The 24,103-nt window shown below is 42.7% G+C and overlaps 1 protein-coding gene across 2 annotated transcripts in view; it reads left to right on the top strand.

The window, feature by feature from the left end:
- The window catches only part of LOC132835150 (misshapen-like kinase 1), a 289,538-nt gene that overhangs the window by 229,332 nt on the left and 36,103 nt on the right, over positions 1 to 24,103 (top strand). For both annotated transcript variants that reach the window (XM_060854484.1, XM_060854483.1), the window contains exons 17-21: positions 2,736 to 2,821; positions 7,464 to 7,576; positions 10,612 to 10,709; positions 15,150 to 15,325; positions 18,527 to 18,653. In XM_060854484.1, coding sequence (XP_060710467.1) covers positions 2,736 to 2,821; positions 7,464 to 7,576; positions 10,612 to 10,709; positions 15,150 to 15,325; positions 18,527 to 18,653 — 600 coding nt within the window. The remainder of the gene's footprint in view (positions 1 to 2,735; positions 2,822 to 7,463; positions 7,577 to 10,611; positions 10,710 to 15,149; positions 15,326 to 18,526; positions 18,654 to 24,103) is intronic.

Here is a 24,103-nt window from a genome sequence, read left to right as displayed (position 1 = left end):
GTAAGGCCACATTTGGAGTACTGTGTGCAGTTCTGGTCACCTCACTTTAGGAAAGATGTGGAAGCTTTGGAGAGTGTGCAGAGAAGATTTACCAGGATGTTGTCTGGAATGGAGAATAGGTCATACGAGGATAGGCTGAGAGTTCTCGGCCTTTTCTCGTTGGAACGGCGAAGGATGAGGGGTGACTTGATAGAGGTTTATAAGATGATCAGAGGAATAGATAGAGTAGACAGTCAGAAACTTTTTCCCCAGGTACAACAGTGTGTTACAAGGGGACATAAATTTAAGGTGAAGGGTGGAAGGTATAGGGGAGATGTCAGGGGTGGGTTCTTTACCCAGAGAGTGGTGGGGGCATGGAATGCGCTGCCCGTGGGAGTGGTAGAGTCAGAATCATTGGCGACCTTTAAGCGGCAATTGGATAGGTACATGGATGGGTGCTTAATCTAGGATAGATGTTCGGCACAACATCGTGGGCCGAAGGGCCTGTTCTGTGCTGGATTGTTCTATGTTCTATGTTCCACGTTCTGGCCTACAAGAGACTCTGGGCACACAGCAATACAGCTGACTCTCAATTGCCCTCTGAAATGGACTAGAAAACCATTCAGTTAGAGAAAAGTCAGGGGTGTTGGTCCCCAGTGATATCCCTGCCCCATTATAGAATAAAAGCATTTGTGCTTGTTTGCATCCAAGGCTGTTTACACTAATGATCCACATAGCCATCTCAGAATGGAGACTGATCCCAGTGTCTTGCCCTGGGTTGAAGCATCTGTTGCATGCCTCAGACTTGCTTGTGACTGAGCCACTTTTAAATGGTGCCAATAGATAATAAAGCCTTAAAGTGGCTTAGTATGTTCACCGTTGAGTCTGAAGGTTGTGAGTTGGTGTTAATCCAACACCTGAATTAGAAATGTTGTCAAGCACTTCGGTATAGGAGAGTTGCAGTGTTAAGAAGTGCCACATTTTTATTAAGAAATTTTAAAGGCACTGATTTGATTCTTGAATCACCTTTGTCATAAAACTTGTGAACAGCTTGTGTAGACAAACTTTGAGGTCACAGCAGCTTGCATTTATGTCATGCTTCAACTGTAGGGAAACCCTTTACTGCTACTTGGCAGCATTGTTGGAGACGAAACGCCATGATATATTTTAGTTAGGCAAGTGACAAGTATCCATCTTGCTCAAACAAGTAGATTTTAAAGAGCATCTTGGAGGAGAGTTTTAACAGGGACGTCTGGAGCTTAGGACCTCCGCTAAAGGTAAGTAGTTTGATGTCAAGGAACATAAGGGGTGAATAAAAGAACCAAAGTGAGAGAAACCCAGCTTTCAGCACAGAGGAGTTTTGGAGGAAGTTACTTAGGTGGGGGAATTTCATTGAGTCCCATGGACCAATATTCTAATCTTATCCATCACAACCAAAAGAAAATGGTTAACTCTTAACTCATTACTTTTTCCCTGATGTAAAAAGTCAACCCTATTGCTGTGGATCTGGAGTCACAAGCAGGCGAGACCAGGTAAAGATGGCAGTTGCCTTCCCTAAAGGGCATTGGTGAACCTGATAGGTTTTCCTGACAATTAGCAACGGTTTCATGGTGACCTTGCAAAATGTCAATGACCTAGTGGTGGTATTGGTAGATTATTAATCCAGAGACCCTAGTGATATTCTGGGGATCAGGTTGAAATCCCATCAAATCATGGCATTTGAATTCAATATTAATCAGATTCACTAATGTCCTTTAGGGAAGGAAACTGCAATCTTTACCTGGTCTAGCCTGCATGTGACTCCACATCCACAGCAATGGGATTGACTGTGAACTGCCCCCTGGGCAATTAGGGATGGGCAATAAGTGCTGGTTCAGCCAGTGATGCCCACACCTCATGAATAAATAAAAAAAAATCACTTGCATCAAAACAATTGTCCATTATATCGGCACTGGTAGTGACTGTGTTCCCGAGTTGCTCATTGTACAGCAACTACTCTTGAATTCTTTCTGTAAGATGAGAGAGTGTATTTAAGTGGAACGTTTTAACACTGTCCACAAAGGTGTTAATTGCAATTCCAATTATTAACAGAAGGTAGTTGAAATTATCTTGCAGATTAACTTCAGTAACAGATGGGCTGTTACACAGGTTATCTCACAAATCTCTCAATTCCGTGTGTCCTGTGCACATTATTAATTGGCCACTGTTAATAAAACTAAAATAATTTTCACCTGTGTGATATAACCTCTAAATGAACAAATAGCAGACAGTCCGTACCTGAAGTTCAAGTCACCGTGCCAGAGACCCGGGCTCAATTCCTGCCTCAGGCGACTGTGTGGAGTTTGCATGTTCTCCCCGTGTCTGCGTGGGTTTCCTCCGGGTGCTCCTGTTTCCTCCCACAATCCAAAAATGTGCAGGTTAGGTGAATTGGCCATGCTAAATTGCCCGTAGTGTTAGGTGAAGGGGTAAATGTAGGGGAATGGGTCTGGGTGGGTTACGCTTCAGTGGGTTGGTGTGGACTTGTTGGGCCGAATGTCCTGTTTCCACACTGTAAGTAATCTAATCTAATCACAGTGCTTATTTTTTAAATACAGCAGTATTCACCACAAATGCCAGGTCATAGTGGCATTCCAATAGGGGATTGATACATGAAACATGACTTGAAAATGAAGTCTTGCAGCCTAACTCCATATTTTGTTCAGAGTAAATTTGCTATTGAAATTAAACATGAACAGATTATTTCTTTTTGGCTGAAGGTTCCTCAAAGAACGACCTCCATAGCTACAGCTCTGAACAGCAGTAGTGCACTGATAAATCGACCAGGACAGGCACCGCGTGCAAGGTAATAAAAACCATTTAACGCTCTCTTGTCTCCTTCTTCTCTTCAATTCCTCCAGGTTTAACGGACAGACACCCTAGTGATAAATCAAGCGTAAGTGAAACAGAGAAGATACAATAAGCTTCAATCTGCAATTTGAGAGGGAGAGGGTACGATCGGAATGACAATATTTCTGTTGAATAAAGGGAACAATGGAGCTATGAGGGAGGAGCTGGCCAAAGTTCAATGGTGCAATACCTTAGCAGGGATGACAGTGGAGGAACAATGGCAGATATTTCTGTGTATAATGCAGAAGATGCAGGATCAGTTCATTCCAAAAAGGAAGAAAGAGGGAAGTTGAGGAACGTATAAAGTTAAAAGAGAAAAGTATAACGTAGCAAAGATAAGTGGGAAAATGGAGGATTGGGAAACTTTTAAAGAACAACAGAGGATTACTAAGAAGGAAATACGCAGAGAAAAAATGAGGTATGAAGGTAAACTGGCCAAAAATATAAAGGAGGATAGTAAAAGCTTTTTAGGTATGTGAAAGGCAAAAAAATGGTTAAGACTAAAATTGGGCCCTTGAAGACGGAAACAAGGGAATATATTACAGCGAACAAAGAAATGGCAGAAGAATTGAATTGGTACTTCAGATCTGTGTTCACTGGGGAAGGCACCAGCAATCTCCCTGAGGTAACAGTGGCTGAAGGACCTGAACTTAAGGGAATTTATATTTGCCAGGAATTGGTGTTGGAGAGACTGTTAGGTCTGAAGGTTGATAATTTCCTGGGGCCTGATGGTCTACATCCCAGGGTACTGAAGGAGGTGGCTCAAGAAATTGTGGATGCGTTGGTGATTATTTTTCAGAGTTCGATAGATTCGGGATCAGTTCCTGAGGATTGGAGAGTGGCTAATGTTGTACCACTTTTTAAGAAAGGTGGGAGAGAAAAAGCAGGAAATTATAGACCAGTTAGTCTGACCTCAGTGGTAGGAAAGATGCTGGAGTCTATTATAAAGGATGAAATTACGACACGTCTGGATAGTAGTAACAAGATAGGTCAGAGTCAGCATGGGTTTATGCTTGACTAATCTTCTGGAATTTTTTGAGGAGGTAACTCTGAAGATGGATGAGGGAGATCCAGTAGATGTAGTGTACCTGAACATAGGAGGTTAGTGAGTAAAATTAGGGCGCATGGTATTGGGGGCAAGATAGTAACTTGGATTGAAAGTTGTTTGACTGATAGGAAGCAAAGAGTAGTGATAAACAGCTCCATTTCGGAATGGCAGGCAGTGACCGGTGGGGTACCACAGGGATCAGTGCTGGGGACGCAGGTTTTTTACAATATATGTTAATGATATAGAAGATGGTATTAGTAATAACATTAGCAAATTTGCTGATGATCCTAAGCTGGGTGGCAGGGTGAAATGTGAGGAGGATGTTAAGAGATTACAGCGTGACCTGGACAGGTTAGGTGAGTGGTCAGATGCAGTTTAATAAGGATAAATGTATGGTTATCCACTTTGGTGGCAAGAACAGGAAGGCAGATTACTACCTAAATGGCATCAATTTAGGTAAAGGGGCAGTACAAAGAGATCTGGGTTTTCTTGTACACCAGTCAATGAAGGTAAGCATGCAGGTTGTGAAGAAAGCTAATAGCATGCTGGCCTTCATAACAAGCGGGATTGAGTATAGAAGCAAAGAGGTTCTTCTGCAGCTGTACAGGGCCCTGGTGAGACCACACCTGGAGTACTGTGTGCAGTTCTGGTCTCCAATTTTGAGGAAAGACATTCTGGCTATTGAGGGAGTGCAGCGTAGGTTCAAGAGGTCAATTCCTGGAATGGCGGGACTACCTTATGCTGAAAGACTGGAGTGACTGGGCTTGTATATTCTTGAGTTTAGAAGACTGAGGGGGTATCTGATTGAGACATATAAGATTATTAAAGGATTAGACACTCTGGAAGCAGGAAACATGTTTCCGCTGATGGGTGAGTGCCGAACCAGAGGACACAGCTTAAAAATACGGGGTAGACCATTTAGGACAGAGATGAGGAGAAACTTCTTCACCCAGAGAGTGGTGGCTGTGTGGAATGCTGTGCCCCAGAGGGCAGTGGAGGCCCAGTCTCTGGATTCATTTAAGAAAGAGTTGGATAGAGCTCTCAAGGATAGTGGAATCAAGCGTTATGGAGATAAGGCAGGAACAGGATACTGATTAAGGATGATCAGCCATGATCATATTGAATGGTGGTGCAGGCTCGAAGGACTGAATGGCCTCCTCCTGCACCTATTGTCTATTGAAATATGCAGCAAGCCATGAAACTAATGTGTCGCTCAAGACCACTGATTTATGGTCTTCATGAAGAAGTGAATGAATTGTAAAATGCCACTTTTAAGAGTAAAATGTGGAAGCTTTATTTGATACGATTAGAATTCCAGTTGTTCACTCACCATGATCCAATAGCTACAATAGTGGCTAGAACCCTTTGTGCGTTACCCAAATCACTCTTAGTGTCACCTCATTGACTTTGCCTAAGTTGCACTCGAGCCATCTTGTCTGAGATATTCCTCTTACCCCGACCTTAGCTCACTTGCACAATTTTTCTGTTGGAGAATTATGTCCAAATTCTGTAATTTCTCCCACCAGTGGTAACTTCACAGTCCCACCTGTTTGATCACCCCATCCAGCACGTTAGCATTCATTCCCTCCATCACTGACATGCAGTAGCAGCATTGTGCATCTTATACAAGATGTGCTTCAGCAATTCACCAAGACTCCTTGAACAGCACCTACTGAACCTGTGTCTCTACCCCCTAGAAAAATTAGGGCAGCAGATGTGTTTGAATGCCATGGATTGTCATGGTCAACATGGCTCACTAAAACATTCTCAACGGCAATTTGGGAGGAACAATGAATGCTGACATGACCCACAATGCTGTCAGCCTTCAAAGAATAAAGATGGGAGCTGGTTTGCCCAAACACAGTGTCAGAAATCTGTTTCTGCTCAGATTTGGCTCAGCTTTCTCATTCCTGTATTCTTGCATTGTGAGTGTCGTCCTTTGTCAGTTCATAGTTTCTTCAACATGTCCTGGAGCAGATTCCAGAGTGGAAACAGTTTGAGGGTGGTGTTACCTAGCTGCTCTATGCTCTGTCCTATCCCCTTCACCTCTAGGCTCTTCTCTGGCTATTTTACAGGTAGTGAGAATCAATCAAGTCTTCCTTTATTTTACTGATAAAGAAGTGGATGTGTCACATGTTGTTTAGAATAAGTGATCTTGCCACCTGTTCGTGAGCATTGTTTGTTTTTCAGTAAAATTTTCTGACCAATGTTTCAAAGGAGAGCAATGCTTTGGTCAATGTTATACGAACGTACAACTGGGTGCAGGAGTAGCCCACTTGTCCCATTGAGTCTGCTCTGCCAGTCAGTAAGATCGCGGTTGATCTGATAATGCCACATTACATTGATTATGGGAAAATAGGAGGTTGTTCATTTTGGCAGGAAAAATAATATTATTTAAAAAGTGAGCAACTGCAGAATTCCAAGGTGCAGAGGGATCCGCGTGTTCTCCTGTATAACTGTCATAAGGTCAGTATGACCTACAGCATGGAATCAAGAATGCTAATGAGATGCTGTTCTTTATTATGAGAGAAATTGACTCTAAACTTATGAATGCTATGGTCCAGTTATGCAGAGCATTGATACGATATCATCTCAGATACTGTAGACAGCTTTAGTCTCCTCGCATAAGCAGTGAGTTTGAGGGAGTTCAGAGAAGGTTTACTAGATTGATACTTGGAATGAACAGGTCTAATGAGTAAAAATTTGACACTTGGGCTTGTTGACTAGGATTTAGAAGAGCTAGGGAGGGATTTGATTGAAATGTAAGATGGTCCTGACAAGTTGGATGTGGAAAGGCTGTTAGTCCTGTGTATATGTCCAGAGGTAAGGCACAATGTTTTAAAATTAAGGGTTGACCCTTTAGGTCAGAGATATGAATTTTTTTTGAGATTTGAGAGTTTGGAACTCTGCATCAGAAGGTGGAGGATGTGGGAGTTATTGAATTTTGTTAGGCAGGGGAGTTTTTAAAAAAAAAAATCAATTGGGGATGAATGGTAATAGGGAATTTGGAACCAAACAGATATTATTTTTATGGAACAGAGGCCTGAATGCCCAACTTACTGTTGCTCCTAGTTTTTTTTTGACCCTGAACTTTCCTTTCGCTCCTTCAGCTCCCCATTTATAACTGATCCCACTGTGTTTTTATAACAAATGTGACCTGGATGTTAATTCATTGCTATTTATGGGGCCTTTGTGTGTAATTTGGTTGAGTTTTTTTCCCGTCACGTTTGTGGTGGCACTTCAGTTGTACCTGATAACCGGACTGTGAAGAATATTGGGGTTCAATGAGGTTGGGAAAAGTGTTATGCATTTGTCTCTGTTTTTATTTGCTGGTTGATTGGATTTTAAGTTCTTGTCAGGGACGCACCCAAAACTTCAAGCCTAATGGTACAGTTGCAAACTGCCATTTCTGTATTATGTGTTTCCTGAATGGCTGTTTTGTGCACCGTTTAATCATTTACTAAAGTGAAACCTTGAGCCAGTTATGCAGCTCTGGGACATTGTGTCACTCAAATGGCCTCCTAACTTGGATGTCCTATTTCACTTCCAGCAATCCAGATCTACGCAGGATTGAGCCAGGATGGGAAAGGGCAGAGAGTCTCCCATTGATTGGCCCCCATCGGATATTTGGGACTGGTTCCATGGAACGCAACAGAATTACAAGTAAGTAGGTTGATTTGAAGTACTGTTTAGAAAACCGAAGCATAGATTTGGGAGCAGCACGGTGGCTCAGTGGTTAGCACTGCTGCCTCACAGCGCCAGAGACCCAGATTCGATCCCAACCGTGGGCCACTGTCTGTGTGGAGTTTGCATATTCTCCCAGTGTCTGTGTGGGTTTCCTCCAGGTGCTCCAGTTTCCTCCCACTGTCAAAGATGTGCAAGTTCGGTGAATTGGCCATGCTAAATTGCCCATAGTGTTCAGGGATGTGTAAGTGAGGTGCATTAGTCAGGGGTAAATATAGGGTAGGGGAATGGGTCTTCGGAGGGTCAGTGTGGACTTGTTGGGCCGAAGGGCCTGTTTCCATATTGTCGGTAATCTAGTCTCTAGTTAGGAGCAAAATTTTAAGCTGGTTATTATTTGGTTTTTTGCCTGCAGATTTGCACCATTGCATATTCGATATACTGTAGAGTCTTTAAGTGCCTCTAAATTGGAATCTGGCTCTTAAGTCGTCACATCAAGTTGGCACTATTCTTAGGTCACCTCAAAGTCTTGCACAAAGTGAAAAGCTCTCAAATATTCGATCTTTTACCAATAGCTGTAATTGTGTAAAATCATCTAAACATTTCTAGACTCTGGTCAAAATACATCGAGGTATACCCTGGCAGTGCTCCAAGGCACTGCTGAAAATGGATTGAGTCTGGAGAATTGCAGATAATTGTTGACGGGCAGGGAACACTGAGCACTGCACAAGACGGAAAATAATGATCAATATGCAGGATCCTAACTATTAGCCTCCACCTTTGACTCATCCCAACTTGCATTCAGATTGCCCTGAAGCGGCTTTTCCTAGACAGTGTGGTCTGCTTATCGAGCTTTGTTCTAGTTGTAGATTTTGGGTAGATGCAGAGAAAATATTTTTACTTGTGCAAAATATCAAAATGAGGGATCATACCATAGATCACAGCATAAGGGTAACCCAATTTTTTTGTAAATTCATTCAGTCACAGATAACATCATCACTGGCTAGGCCAGCATTTATTACTCATCCTTGATTAAGAGTCAACTATTGCTGTGTATAAGACGACACCCTTTAATTACAAAAGAGGAATTGCTGGAAAACGTCTGGCAGCACCTGTGACGAGAGATCAGAGTTAACATTGTGGGTCTGGTGACTCTTCCTCAACTGATGGTAGTTAGGGAAAAGCTAACTTCTGCACAAAAACCAACTGTTTCTTTGCCAAGTTCATTCTTATACTTGGCATGTAAATCCACCTTCATTGTTCTTGGAGGGATTTTTCAAGGCTGCAACGGTCAACTCCTTGGCTGATGTCTACATAAAAAGCAGCAGTAGGCCATTCAGCCAATTAAGCCTGCTCCATCATTCACAGGTATTACGGCATTGAGGTGAACCTTCTGTTAATTATACCAAACACCCAGAAAAACTCACCTTGCCTAATAATTTGTTAGAATGAGTGACTGACAGAGAACTCCCAAATCCCACTATTTGAAGAAAATAACATCAATTTATTTTTAACTCAAAAAGTATAAATTAAACAACTATTCGCAATTCGAAAGCCCCCTTCCCTTAACTATCGACAATCTGCCTCCAACTGTAAAAATATGCTGTTCCAAGAAGACACTTAATAAAATTACATCAACTTAATTTCAAGGCCACACAGTTGTTTTCTGTGTCTCTCTTCTTCTGGCTACTGATTTCCCTGGGTCGTTGTCTGTCTTTTTACTGCAAGGATGTTTCATACCGTTGACTGAGAATGCTTCCCTAATCTATTGGAGAGCAAGATGTTAGATGGGCAATTAGCATTGCACTTCCTTTCTTTACAGCCATGATTTGGAGATGCCGATGTTGGACTGGGATGTACAAAGTTAAAAATCACACAACACCAGGTTATAGTCCAATAGGTTTAATTGGAAGCACACTAGCTTTCGGAGCGACACTCCTTCAGGTGATGAAGGAGCGTCGCTCCGAAAGCTAGTCTGCTTCCAATTAAACCTGTTGGACCATAACCTGGTGTTGTGAGATTTTTAACTTTCTTTACAGCAGTTGCTCTGATCAGTTTTCAAAATGTCCACATTTTATATCACCTACCCCCATCACCAGGCATCGGATCGTCTCGGTGGTTCAGTTTGGCAAAAGAATAAATTCAAGTTCAATTGGGTTTTAGTATCCTGGGGCATAATTTAAGCTGAATGGTTACATTTGAATTGTTGTTAAAACAGCAACCAAAACTGTTGACCATTGGTTGAGCCAAGGAATTTCCCCTCATCTCAGTCCAAAATAGCTGAGCCTGTATCCTGAAACCATGATGATCTCTTGCTCTGAAACCAAAACCTCCCCCCACCCCCCCAACAAAAGTCAGAGAGAACATCAGAATTGTATATGTTTCAATGAGATCCACTCTTGTTCTTCTAAATGCCAGTGAATCATCCCAGGAATCGGTCTGGTGAGCCTTTCCTGCTCTTCCTGTATGTCTAGAGTAATTGTAGGTTACAAGGAATAAATCCAGCAAGGAATTGGGAGAGCTGTCTTTATTTAATGAATGGTAAGACTTTACTGTCACAATAAATGGTTGAGGGGAAAAAGTGCTTAAAAGAAAGCTATATAAGTAGATGGTGGAGAAAGAAGAAGAAAGTTAATTTGAGAGGGAAGTCAAGAGGGAGAACGCTCGTATGAAGCACTAACAGCATTGTTCAATTGGGCTGAACATCATGTTTCTACATTGTGATACTAATTGTACTTTGAACCGAACTAAGTGACTTTGGCACATAGAAGATATGAAAGGTAATCTTCAATGCAGACATTGTATTATTTGTATGTTTTTGACCCCAGTATGTTTAACAATATGGGTTGATTTGAGAGTTGACATTGTCAGGGATGCTTAAAACCTAGAGAGCTGCTCGATTCGAGGTTATTTCTTTAGATTCGAAACATTGGTGACCTTAACTTGACTTGTGCTCTTGGCTTAACTTGCTACTTTCTTTTTCCCTTCTTTCCACCCCCACACCCACACATCATCAGCTTCCTCCAAGCCTGAAGGATCGCCAGTCCTCTCTCAGGATACAAACCGCAGAAAGCCAGAGGAGATACGTACTACCTCACGACCCGGCAGACCTGCAGTAAGTGTGAACACTGACTAATAATATAGGAGGTTGAAATTGTGGGTCAGTCACTTTGTGGAATTGTAAAACAGTCCTCTCTATGCTAAAGTGACTGAGCTTAGTTACGGTTCATCCATGTTCTGGCTTTTTACCAACGTTGGGAATTCTAGGAGGTTAGCCTCTCATTCATGCTGTCAGAACATGAAACAATTCCTCCCTCTTGGAGAAATCCTACTTTGTTGCTTATGAGAGGAAGCCCTCGGGATAGCCTTAAACTTTGTTACAATGCAGAAAACTCTTCGCTGACAGTTCTCAAATTTACAAAGAAGGATGTGTGCTTCTGTGGAAACCAAGCAGAAGTGGTCCATTTGATGTTCTGCTTAAATGAAAAATGACTTCATTTTTATTTTCCCCCTTTGTCTTAAGTGCTGGGATTTTTGTTTTGCTTCGTTCTTTAACTTACCATTACAGCTTTTTTTGAAAAACAAATTAGTCACCTGAATTTGTAAGCTGTAACATTGTAAAGTGGGATCTACCGAACATTCTCCCAATTCGATATTAAAGCACCGTTTACAGGTAGCATGTAAAATTTAATATACCTTTTTAGAGACTGGAAGGTGGTTCGTATGAAACATCACCTCCCCCATGGATTAGTTGGACTGAATAACTTGTTGCTGTGCTGAGAGAGAGTTTGTAAATTTAGTTTTACTCAGACTTTTTAAAAATACATTAGAATGGCTCAGTCACCATTACAGCTACTTTTGGCAGAAGGTTGAAGTTGAGCATATTAATTAAGCAAATACTACTGAGCAGTCCTTATGGTGTGCCACATCACCAGGGGTATAATCCTCCAAGTATGGTCTTGCCCTCTCCTACGACCATGACAAAACCGATCTCCCCTGTTCCAGTGTTCCTCCCTCAACCAGTGTCATCAAAAGAGAGGCATTAGTTATTGATCTGTGTTGTGGGATCTTGCTGTGTAAAGATGAATGGCTAAGTTTCCCAATGTGGCAGCAGCCAGTACATCTTGAAATAATTAATTGTAGCTATTTGTCTCATTTTCCTAGCAAGTAGGCTAGCATCTAAACGTACAGGCACCCGTTGCCCTCCTTATGCATTGCGCAGCAATCAATGCCCCTTCAACCTGTGATCTCAGGTTTATTCCTACTACAGCCTTTGGTTGAGCGCATTTCAAACATTTGTAGATTTGGCAAATGCTACAGTGAATGCTGCTGGAGTGACATATGTCACTGATGGAGTCTTAAGTGAGGGGAATATCCGCCATTCTGTCGAGCGGTCAGAACCAACGCAATGCAACTCGGCATGAATTGTCGCTGAGTCAGCAATCTGAATCAGACTGGTGGTCCAGGAAATTGGAGGAGTAAAATCATCACAGTTTTGTAAAGCGCATTGTGTTTTTTTTTAGCCAGAGAAGGAAGATTGCTGTAAGTGTAGCCCAGATTACATTGTCCACTGAAGCTTGAACAATTCAGGAGTGTATTCTGTTTCCTGACATGGGTTCCTCACCCTTCAAGTGTCTTGGATTGTAAATGAAGTGAAACAATTAGGAACTGCCCTGTGTGCCTCCCCACTGTGATAGCAGAGCCCCCTAAAGGAACTTGCCAAGTATTCTTTTTGAAATACCTCCTTATTGATTGTTAAGTAACATGCATTGTTGCAAATGTAATGATGCAGTGAACTGTCTGTGAAAAGCAAAGTAAGTCTACTTGCAGTCAGTGTAATCAACCATAAGCTTACCACTGAGTTGATTGACTTAAATTGAGCTGCACTCTTTGAGCAACCTTAATGACCGACTCTTGCTACTGTCTTTGTTTGCGTAGTCTTCAGATTGAATGCCCAAGCTGCTCCCCTTGCTTGAGAAGTATGTTTTATTGCCCCTCCTTTTGAAACATATGTGTAAGTTACTCACCATGTCCCTCGATTAGCAGAGTCACGAGATAACACACACCTTTATCAAAAACAGTAGATGACTTGTCTTCAACTTGAGAAAAGCGATCAAATCAAGATATTTTACAATGATTAAAAGATTAAGTACAGAGAAATGTTCGGGAAAGTACAGAATAGGCAAGCAAAACCTTGAAGTTAAAGTTGGGAACAGTTCTTCACATGGATGTGGCAATCTCTTGCCCCACTAAAAAGCTGGTGGGCAGTTGAAGGATTCAGAATTGAAGTTGATGAATCTTACTTTGGTCAGATTTATTGAGTATGACAGAACCAAGATGGATCGATGGAGTTCAAGTACAAGTCAGCCAGGTACAATTGAATGATAGCACAGGCTTGACAGGTTGAGTAGTGTCCGCCTGTTTTTCTAATTATGAACAACTGATGCATACACAACAGGTTCATCATGCCTGTAGTTATTTCAGCTGGCTTTCACTTAGGGCCTTCCTGGTTTGTGTGACTCAGTTACTTCTCATCTTAGCCAGGGGAGGGAAGCTGACACCACTAAATAGTGTAAGAGTGTGTGAAATATTATTGCAGGCCAAAACACCTAGAAGATCAAGGGTAGCAAATGCTTGGGAACAGCACCATTGCAAGTTCCTTTCTCGGTCACATACCTTCCTGACTTAGAACTACTACAATGTTATTTCTACACCCTAAGAACTACAGTGGTTCAAGGTGGTAATTCAGGCCAATTAGGGATGGGCAATAAATGTAAACCTAGTCAGTGTACCTACAGCCTTTCTGTAAATGAACACAAAACTCCTGCCCTTTGCAACTTGAGATCTCCTTGCAAGAAATATCTATTTGCCAGCCCTCAGTCAGGTCGTCACAGATTAATTGCTTCACGGAAAGCTGACATTTGGAGTTGTACCTCCTGCCCCAGATTCATCTACCAGTTCTATCTTCCTCCAGCCCTGTGGAGAAGCAAGTTGCACTCCCAGTACCTGACCAATCTTCGATATGCTCTGTCACATAGTTAAGTCACTGCATCCAATCTGCTTTTCCTACAAAGATACTCAAGGTTGTGTGAAGAGTGCAAATCCTCCTCCAGTCAAATGTAAGCAATTGGACCACGTTGCAATTTTACCCACTCTGTGTATCCTGTCACTCTAAACCTGATTTTCTGTTCTCTTCTGAAACTCTGCTGTCATTCATTTTGTCTTATAGGTATGACTTTGAGCGTGTTCTGGCTGCAATATTGAATTTGAATTAGTTTAATGATGTGTGATGTCAATTTATTTTTAAATAACTTCGTGCCTTCTTCCTTTTTGTCTTCTAAACTTTGCCACTCCTCAGAGCTATAAGAGGGCAATAGGTGAGGTTAGTGTCAATCTATATTTTACTGTAAGCTTGCTTTTACATCTGACATTTGTTGGATATATTGGATTGTATTTGCTTTGGTTTGACGTTCAGGTTTATAACTTGATAGAAAGTTCTCTCCTTGTTCACATGCGTACACTTACCAATACTAACAGCATTGATGGGGTCAAAGCAGCTCAGGGTGATGGTGAAAGAAACCTGGGAGTCTTGGTTATTGTGGCTGCTTCTTTGCTGCAGCCAATCAAAAGTCATTGTTGATCCCAGAAACCAAAATGTTAGTGTCTGGTCAAGAAAGGAGTTGAACAGTACAGTGCTCTGGTTACACTATGACAGGAATATCATGTCCACTTCTGATCTTTGTGGTACAAAGGAATTTTCTGAGCACTGAGGATATCGCAGAGGAAAGCCTCATGGCTGACCATGTCAAAGGTCTGAACTGAGACGCTATGGAAACTAAAAGCTTTCCAAGTATTTGTACTCCCCTGATTTTAACCCAAAGACCGGCAGTCTTTCCCCAGTTATTTATCTCAAAGCACAAGTTAAATCTGGGCCTTTTGGTCAGAGAGAGATGACTTTTACGGTGTACAAACTTGATAAGATGGAAAGCATTGACTGAGGATATCAAAATCTTATTGTAAAATTGGATGAGGGTATGCAGGGTCACGGATATAAGCAAGTTCTTTCTTGCAAGTAGAATAATTAATGCTCTGAACAAAACCAGAGAGAGCGTTAGAGACATGTATTTCTGGGCTTAACAGCAAGTTTAATGTTGCAAAAGAATCTTATAGTGCGCTTGTAACTGCTGATAGTGTTCACATTGGAATAGCTATATGTAGCTGCTGGGTGGAATGAAAGAAGCAATCAGATGAGTGATCTTCCCATGTAACAAGTCAACTTTCATATCAGCATGGAATATTTCTTCTTGGTTTCATGAAGGGATCACGATAGAGAACGCATAATTTCTGTGTTAAGGTTCACTTGTCTGTTGACAAATGTTTTGAAGTTATGTAATTCTTTGTGAGCTTGCTATGATCAGAGCAAAAAGCCTGTATTGTCAGATGTGTGGAACTCTAGAAGGTTAGCCGAACAAGTAGGCTGGCTGGTTGTTGTAAAGACCTTGTGTTTTACCTGGATTTTTTTGCCAGATTGAGAGGGTTTAATGTGTTTCTAAAGGACATGCTGAACCTGGGGAAAGAGATCCGGTCAGACGAGCTGCCAAAACCACCAGTTAAAGTGATGGACTACTCGTCTTCCAGTGAGGACTCTGGCAGCAGTGATGACGAGGAGGAAGAAGGTGACAACGAGCATCAAGATGAGAATCTGTCTAGCTCTGATGGCTCCAGATCAGGGTGAGTACTGCCTGTGCTCTGGACCTAACTGCTGGGCAGCTCAGCTGCCTCATAGAACATTATGGTGCAGTACAGGCTCTTTGGCCAAGCTGTGAAACCATTAGCCCATACTCCTGTTGCACCTTCCAAAAGTGAATCAGCTCACACTTTTCTGCATTAAACTCTATTTGCCATCTCTCAGCCCAGCTCTGCATTTTATCTATGTCCCTGTGTAACCTGCAACATCCTTCAACACTGCCCACAACTCCGCTGACCTTAGTGTCATCTGCAAATTTACTAATCTATCCTTCTATGCCCCCATCCAGGTCATTTATAAAAATAACGAACAGCAATGGCCCCAAAACAGATCCTTGCAGTACACCGCTAATAACTGAACTCCAGGATGAACATTTGCCATCAGCCACCACCCTCTGTCTTTTTACAGTTAGTCAATTTCTGATCTAAACCACTAAATCGCCTCAATCCCATGCCTCATCACTTTAGGAACAACTCGTTCATCGGTAAAAAGAGACCAGGGCTCTCATTATGGCAGCATGAGGAAAGCTGTTCCTTTGACAGTATGGCAGCACTGACCAGTAACAAGCTAATGTTTTAAAGTAAATGGCAAGATGCAATCATGCAAGTTGTTCTTCTTGTTAGCCGCATCATGACTGTCTGCTTCTACCTATTGTCACTTCTGAGTGAGAAAGCCAGCTACTGCTAATAAGACACCAGTAAAGGCTAACCTGAAACAAAAGAAGGATGCCTAGTCAGTCGTGTACTGCAGGAGGAAAGAGCGCTTTAGATTCATTTATTTCAGTCAGGCAGTTCCCCATGGTAGGCTACTTCACAAAATACGGAGCTATATGGTTGATGGAAAATGTTCATCCTGGAGTTCAGTTACTAGTAGGGTACCACAAGGATCTGTTTTGGGGTCACTGATGTTTGTCATTTTTATAAATGACCTAGATGAAAGTGTAGGAGGATGGGTTGGTAAATGTCAGAAGACACTAAGTGGAGTTGTGGATAGTGCTGAAGAAAGTTGCAGGTTATAGAGGAACATAGATAAGCTGCAGAGCTTGGCTGAGAGGTGGCAAGTGGAGTTTAATGTGGAAAAATGTGAGGTGATTCACATTCGAAGGAGCAACAGGAATAAAGAGTACTGGCTTAATGGTAAGATTCTTGGTAGTGTAGATGAGCAGAGATGTCTCTCTGTCCATGTACATAGATCCCTGAAAGTTGCCACCCAGGTTGATTGGGTTGTTAAGAAGGCATATGGTGTGTTAGCTTTTATTGGTAGAAGGGTTGAGTTTCAGAGCTGTGAGGTCATGTTGCATCTGTACAAAACTCTGGTGCAGCTGCACTTGGAATATTGTGTACAATATTCTGGTCACTGCATTATAAGGATGTTGAAGCTTTTGATAAGGTATAGAGTAGATTTAATCGGATGTTGCCTGGTACGGAGGGAAGGATGAGGGACGTGAAGCTGTTTTCTTTCGAGAAGAAGGTTGAGAGGTGACTTAATTGAGGCATACAAGATAATCAGAGGGTTTGATCAGGTGGATCGTGAGAGCCTTTTTCCTCAAATGGTGATGGATAGCACGAGGGGAATGTAGCTTTAAATTGAGGGGTGAAAGAGAGAGGATAGATGTCAGAAGTAATTTCTTTACTCAGAGTAGGAGGAGAGTGGAACGCACTGCCTGCAACAGTAATAGACTCGCCAACTTTAAGGGCATTTAAATGGTCATTGGATAGGCATATGGGTGAAAATAGAATAGTATCGGTTAGATAGGCTTCAGATTGGTTCCACAGGTTGGTGCAACATCGAGGGCCGAAGGGCCTGTAATGTTCTGTGTTCTATGGATGTGAATTCAATAAGTAGCCTTCAGGTTATCATTACCTATTCCAGATTTCTTACTGTGTCTTCCCAGAGGTTTGTGTGTTTTGTCCTGTCTAGTGCTTCAGTTAAATGGCTATTCTACATCTGCTAGCATAGTCAAGAGTATTGAGCTGTGGGAGCACAGTAGCCTCCCAGCTTCCACATACTGAACAACCTTGATTATCCGAATGACACAGAGGGGAAGTATATTGTTCGGATAGCTGATTGTTTGGATAATGTTTTTACGGGCCTTTGAGATCTTGTTCAGATAATTAATGTTCAGATAACCGAGGTTGTTCTGTATACAGTTTATCAGTGTACAGCAGGGCAATGGTGACACCATGGTAATGTCACTCAACCAGTAACCCACAATGCCTTGGCACCTGGGTTCAAATATCACCCATGGCAGATGCTATGCTTTGAAGTTAATAAATGGTTTCAACTAATCAATTAAAAAGTAAATTGGAGTGAAATCTAGTTTCATGGATGCTTACTGAAGCAATCAGCAATTGGCATAAAAACTTACCTGGCTCATTAATGGCTCCTTGAGGGAAAGAAATCTGCTGTCTGTTTACCTGGAGTCAGGGAACATAGAACAGTATAGCACATGAATGAGCCCTTTTCCAAGGTATTGTGTTGATCATGATGCCAAATTGAAGTAAGCTCTTCTGCCTGTCCTTAGTCCATATCCCTCCATTCCCTGCATAGTCATTATTGAAAAGTCCCTTACATGCCCCTGTCTTATCTGGCTGCACCACCACCCTCGGCAGTGCATTCCAGATTTCTACCACCCTCTGTGTGGGGGTAGAAAAAAATCTTGTCCCTCATTTCCTTTGACCTTTCCCCTCTCACCTTAAATGCATGTCCTTTAGTATAAGACATTTCACCTCTAAGAAATAGATTCTGACCGTCAACCTTATTTGTGAATGTCATAATGTTATGCATTTTTGTGAAGTCTCCCCTCACCCCCCACTCCCCCCGCCACTCCAGAGAAAACAATTTGTGTTTGACAGCAGACCCACAGCAATGTGATTGACTCCTAACTAATCTCAAAAATGATCGACAAAGCCCTTCAATTCAGCAATAATTAGGAATGAGCAACAAATGCTGTTGTTAGCAGTGTCACCCACATTCCATGCATGAATAAAGAATAAAAGAAGAAATACAGGATAGATGTTTGTAATATGATTTGCCTTGAAAAATGACAGCCATGACTTTCTAATAATGACATCCCCTTCACTGTAGATGAAGTCCAAGTCCTAAAGTAGTCACAGAAATATTGATGCTGAAAGGAAATTGTATTGCTTCTGAAATGTTTTCAAATTTTTGGCTTCATTCTTTAGACCAACCCGTAACAAAGATGGTGACACAGACAGCATAAACACAATGGTGGTGCATGATGAAGAGGAGTCTTCAGCGGCTGATACACCCAGCAACACCTATGGAGATGGGACAATGATTGTTCAGAGGGTAGGTGCTCGGCGAGGCATATTTCTGCTTACATTGGAGGTCAGAAAGTTGGCTCTAGGTATTACCCGGAGGACTGGCACACTAAGCACTTTTTGCAGCCTGCCAAAGGAAATTCTCTTCCCTCTGAACACCAATTCAGGTTCTGTTCATCTACACAGAAAAAGACTGAGCAAAGAAAATTGTCTTTGCTTCTGCTTGCTATCCAACAGTGGGGTGACATACCTGTCTTGTCAGTTCTCTGGCAAGGCCATCAAAGAGAAAAAGATGCAATCTGTTCATGAGAACCTTCCAGAGACTCAGCACATATAGAAATGGAAAAAGGAACAATTTTAGAAATGTGAAGATGCAGTAATTTGGCAGGTCTGCGCACTTAGGCAAAAATGAGGACTGCAGATGCTGGAAACCAGAGTTTAAATCAAATTGGTGCAAGAAAAGCACAGCAGGTCAGGCAGCATCCGAGGAGCAGGAAAATTGACGTTTCGGGCAAAATCCCTTCATCAGGAAGCCCTTCAATCGAAGCCTGGAGGAAGAACGCCCCATCCTCTGCCTCGGAACACCTCATCCCCAGGGCATCCGTTGGAGATCCGCGTTGATGCCCTGGGGCTGAGGTGTTCCAAGGCAGAGGATGGGGCGTTCTTCCTCCAGGCGTCGATTGAAGGGCTTCCTGATGAAGGGATTTTGCCTGAAACGTCAATTTTCCTGCTCCTTGGATGCTGCCTGACCTGCTGTGCTTTTCTAGCACCAATCTGATCTAACCTCAGGTCTACGCACCTTGCAGGCCACATTCTGTAAACTCACATCTTACATTAGGAATGTATGTTCATGATGCTGCTATGAAGCATCACTGTTCACCAAGCAACTTTGTGTTTCGATTAGTACTATACGTTGTGGCAGTCACATAAACAAGATGCAGGTTGGACATCAGTAAACTTCGTACGGAAGAAAAAGGGGCAGCACGGTGGCTCAGTGGTTAGCACCGCTACTTCATAGCACCAGGGGACCTGGGTTTTAATCCAGCCTGGGGTGACTCTATAGAATTTGCACATTCTCCCTGTGTTTGCATTGGTTAATTCTGGGTTCTCTGGTTTCCTCCCACAGTCAAAAAATGTGCATTTTAGATGGATTGGCCATGTTAAATTGTCCATAGTGTCCAGGGGTGTGCAGGTTAGGTGGATTGGCCATGGGAAATGCTGGATTATAGGGACAGGGTAGGGTGATGGATCTGGGTGGGATGCTGTTTGGAGTGTTGGTACGGACTCAATGGACCGAATGATTTGCTTCCACACTGTAGGGAGTCTATGATGCTAATTATTCCAGCTTGTAATAATACTCGCTCAAAGTTTACACCTAAATGAAGAAGCTGTCTAGAACAGTCAGTCTGGAAAATGCTTGAGAAAGCAGGAGGGTATTCGTTGGTTATCCTTTCACAATTTCCACCTCTGGTAATTCCTGAACTGCCCAGAGGCCTTTTTAAAGGTGGCAATGTGGGATGTATTGACACCAAGCAAACCCATCGCTTCTCTTCAAATTGGCACCTGAGCCTCAGTTGTAATATAATTAGGTTGGAAGCTAAAAAGCAGAGCGAGCAGAGTAGTAATCTCTGGATTAGTAGCGGTGTCACGTGCTAGTGAGGCAAGGAACAGAAAAAATGTGCAGCTTAACACGTGGCTACAGGGCTGATGCAGGAGGCAGGGCTTCAGATATGTAGATCATTGGGGTTCCTTCTGGGGAAGGTTCGACTGGTACATGAAGGACAGGTTGCACTTAAATTGGAGGGGCACAATGTCCTGAGTGGGAGATTTGCTAGTGCACTTTGGAAGGGTTTAAACTAGTTTGGCAGGGGGATGGGAACCAGAGCTACAGATCAGAGGAGTGAGTAGTTGTTGAACGGGCAGAAATGGAATGCAGAGTGTCTGTCAGGAAGGATACACAGTTGATAGAGCAAAGGGATTGATTAAAGTGTGTCTGTTCCAATGCAAGGAAAGTCAGGATTAAGAGTGAAGAACGTAGGGCACGGATCAGTACTCGGTACACAAAGTTATTGCAATAACAGAGTAATGGATTTCACAGGGGCAGGAATGGTTGCTGGATGTTCCAGGGTTTAGATCTCTTTAACAGAACAGGAAAGGGGGGGGGGGGGTAAAAGAGGAGAGGGAGTAGTGTTGTCAGAGAGTGCATCACAGCTGCAGAAAAGAAAGTTGTTGAAGAGGTTTTGTCTACTGAGTCAGTATGGGTGGAAGTCAGGAACAGGAAAGGAGCAGTCACTTTATTGGGTGTTTTCTATAGACCCCCCAATAGCAGCAGAGAGATGGAAGAACAGATTAGACAACAGATCTTGGAAAGGTGCAGACATAACAGAGTTGCTGTTATGGATGACTTCAACTTGCCCAATATTGGGGATTTCCTTAGTGCAATTGGTCTGGATGGAGCTGGTTTTGTCAGGTGTTTCCAGGAAGGATCCCTGTCTCAGTATGTAGACAGGCCGACTGGGTGGGTTGAGGTGGTGGTGTGGGATGTTGGGGGGCTGGTGGTTGTGGAAGAAGCTATATTGGATCTGGTGCTAAGCAACAAGCCTGGCCAGGTGTCAGATCTTGTGGTGAGAGAGCATTTTGGTTACAATGACCACAGCTGCCTCATCTTTACCATAGCCATGGAGAGAGATAGGAACAGGTGGTATGGGAAGGTATTTAATTGGGGGGGGTGGAATTTTACTGCTATTGGACATGAGCTGTGGAGTATAAATTAGGAACAATTGTTCCATGGGAAATGCACAACAGCAATGTGGAGACAGTTTAAGGAGCACTTGTTGTGAGTGTTGGGTAACTTTGTCCCACTGAGACAGGCAAGAAATGGTAAAGTGAAGGAGCTTTGGATGACAAGAGCAGAGGAGCTTCTCATCAAGAGGAAGAAGGAAGCTTACTTAAGGTTGAGAAAGCGAGGATCTGGCACAGCTTTAGAGGATAACAGGATAACTAGGAAAGAACTCAAAAATGGACTGAGGAGAGGTGGGAGGGGACAAGCAAAAGCCTTAGGGAAAGGATTAGGGAAACCCAAATGATATAGAGAGTGATCAGAGAGAGGATAGGGCTGATCAGGGATAGTGGAGGGAACTTGTGCTTGGAGTCTGAAGAGTAGGGGAGACCTTAAGGGAAATTTTTACTTCGGTATTCAGTGGAGAGAGGGACCTTGTTGATAGTGAGAACACAGTGGACCAGGTTAATAGGCTTGAGGATATTGAGGAAGCTGATGTGCTGGAAATTCTGGGAAGCATCAAGATAAAATCCCAGGGGCAGCCCAGATATATCCGAGGTTACTACAGGAAGCGAGGAATGAGATTGCTGTGCCTCTGGCGATGATCTTTACATCCTCATTCTCCCCGGGAGTAGAACCACCTGATTGGAGGGAGGTGAATGTTGTTCCTCTGTTCAAAAAAGTGAATAGGGAAATCCCTGGGAATTACAGGCCAGTCTTTCTTATGTATGTGGTAAGCAAGGTTCTGATAGATAGGATTTATGATTATTTGGAAAAACATAGTTTGATTAACGATAGTCAGAATGGCTTTATGAGGGACAGGGCATGCCTCACAAGTTTTATTGTGTTCTTTGAGGATATGAGAAGACAAGTTGACGAAGGTCGAGCAGTGGACATGGTGTATATGGATTTCAGTAAGGCATTTGATATAGGTTCCCATGATAGGCTCATTCAGAAAGTTAGGAGGTATGGGATACAGGGAAATTTAACTGTCTGGACACAGAATTGGCTGGCTGAAAGATGACAGTGAGTGGTAGTGGATGGAAGGTATTCCACCTGGAGGTCGGTGAAAAGTGGTGTCCCGCAGGGATCTGTTCTTGGGCCTCTGCTCTTTGTAGTTTTTATAAATGACTTAGATGAAGAAATGCAAGGGTGGGTTAGTAAGTTTGCTGATGACACAAAGGTCGGTGGTGTTGTAGATAGTGGCGAGGGTTATTACAGGTTAAAACATGACATTGACAGGATGGAGAGCTTGGCTGAGAAGTGGCAGATGGAGTTCAACCTGGACGGATGTGAAGTGATTCATTTTGGAAGGTCAAATTTGAACCCTGAACATAGGTTAAAGATAGGATTCTTGGCAGTGTGCAAGAACAGTGGGAATTTGAGGTCCATATACATAGATTCCTCAAAGTTGCCAACTAAGTTGATAGGGTAGTTAAAATGGTGTATGTGCTTTGGCTTCCATTAACAGGGGGATTGAGTTTTAGAGCTGCAAGGTTTTGCTGCAGCTTTATAAAACCATGGTTAGACCACACTTGGAATATTGTTTCCAGTTTTGGTTGCCTCTTTATAGGAAGGACTTTAGAGTGGGTGCACAGGAGATACCAGGATGCTGCCTGGATTGGAGGGCTTGCCTTATGAAGGGAGGTTGAAATAGGCGAGACCCACTCCTGGGACAGAAATGGCTGTTACGAGGGGTGACAGGTGAAGGTGATTGGAGGAAGGTATAGGGGAGATGTCAGAGGTAAGTTCTTTATGCAGAGAGTGGTAGGTGTGCGGAACGCACTGCCAGCAGTGGTGGTAGAGTCAGAGACATGAGAGACATTTAAGCAACTGCTAGACAGGCATATGGATGGCAGTAAATTGAGGGGTATGTAGATCTTACAGTAAGATCAATGCTTGGCACAACATTGTGGGCCTGTATTGTGCTATGCTGTTCTATGTTCATGTGAAAGCTGATCCTTCAGGTGATGCACCCTTGGGTGACACACTTTGGACATTGAGATGGAAGAGCTACCATTTGTACCAAGCTGGTATCTAGCTCCAATCATGATGACAAACCATTGTATCACATCTCCCCCACTGGATGATTTCTCAAAGTATTTTTGATTGAAAGACTATTTTTCAATAGATTATCAATCATGATTCTACCCATCTAAATTATGATATAACTGAATGCTGAGAATATATTAATTCTGCATGTAAACAGTCTTATAATATCGCTTTCAGCAAGCAGGTTTTGGGTACAAGTGAGATGCATGTCCCCATTTCTGAATACCAGATAAGATGTACTTAACTACTTAGGGGAAGAAAGCTTCCACCTTTTGTATGAAGCTAACCTCAGCTGACTCATATGTCACTGACCAACCTTGATTATTGCAGGTTAACCTGGTGTCCCACCTACTGCTTCCATAACTCCATTGTGCTTGGTTTGTTTCTTCTCTCTTTCCCTCTCTGTCTCCTGCATTTTCTCTCCCACTACCCCTGAAAAACCCCAAAATTCTTCATAGTGCACAGTGTAGTTCCTGCACTCTGTGCCATTTCTCATCTCTGGCTTTTGCTAAAATTAAGGTCTTACCCCCGCCTCCCCGAAGTGTACACTGATCCTCTGTACACATGCAATTTGTGTGGTGATAAGTCACTTTGTACAAGTAAATGTGAATATGATATGAGACAGATTTCCAGCCGTCTTCAGCTGA

This window comes from Hemiscyllium ocellatum, chromosome 44 (assembly GCF_020745735.1).
Source record: "Hemiscyllium ocellatum isolate sHemOce1 chromosome 44, sHemOce1.pat.X.cur, whole genome shotgun sequence".
NCBI lineage: Eukaryota > Metazoa > Chordata > Chondrichthyes > Orectolobiformes > Hemiscylliidae > Hemiscyllium > Hemiscyllium ocellatum.
This window is presented reverse-complemented; position numbering and strand designations above follow the sequence as displayed.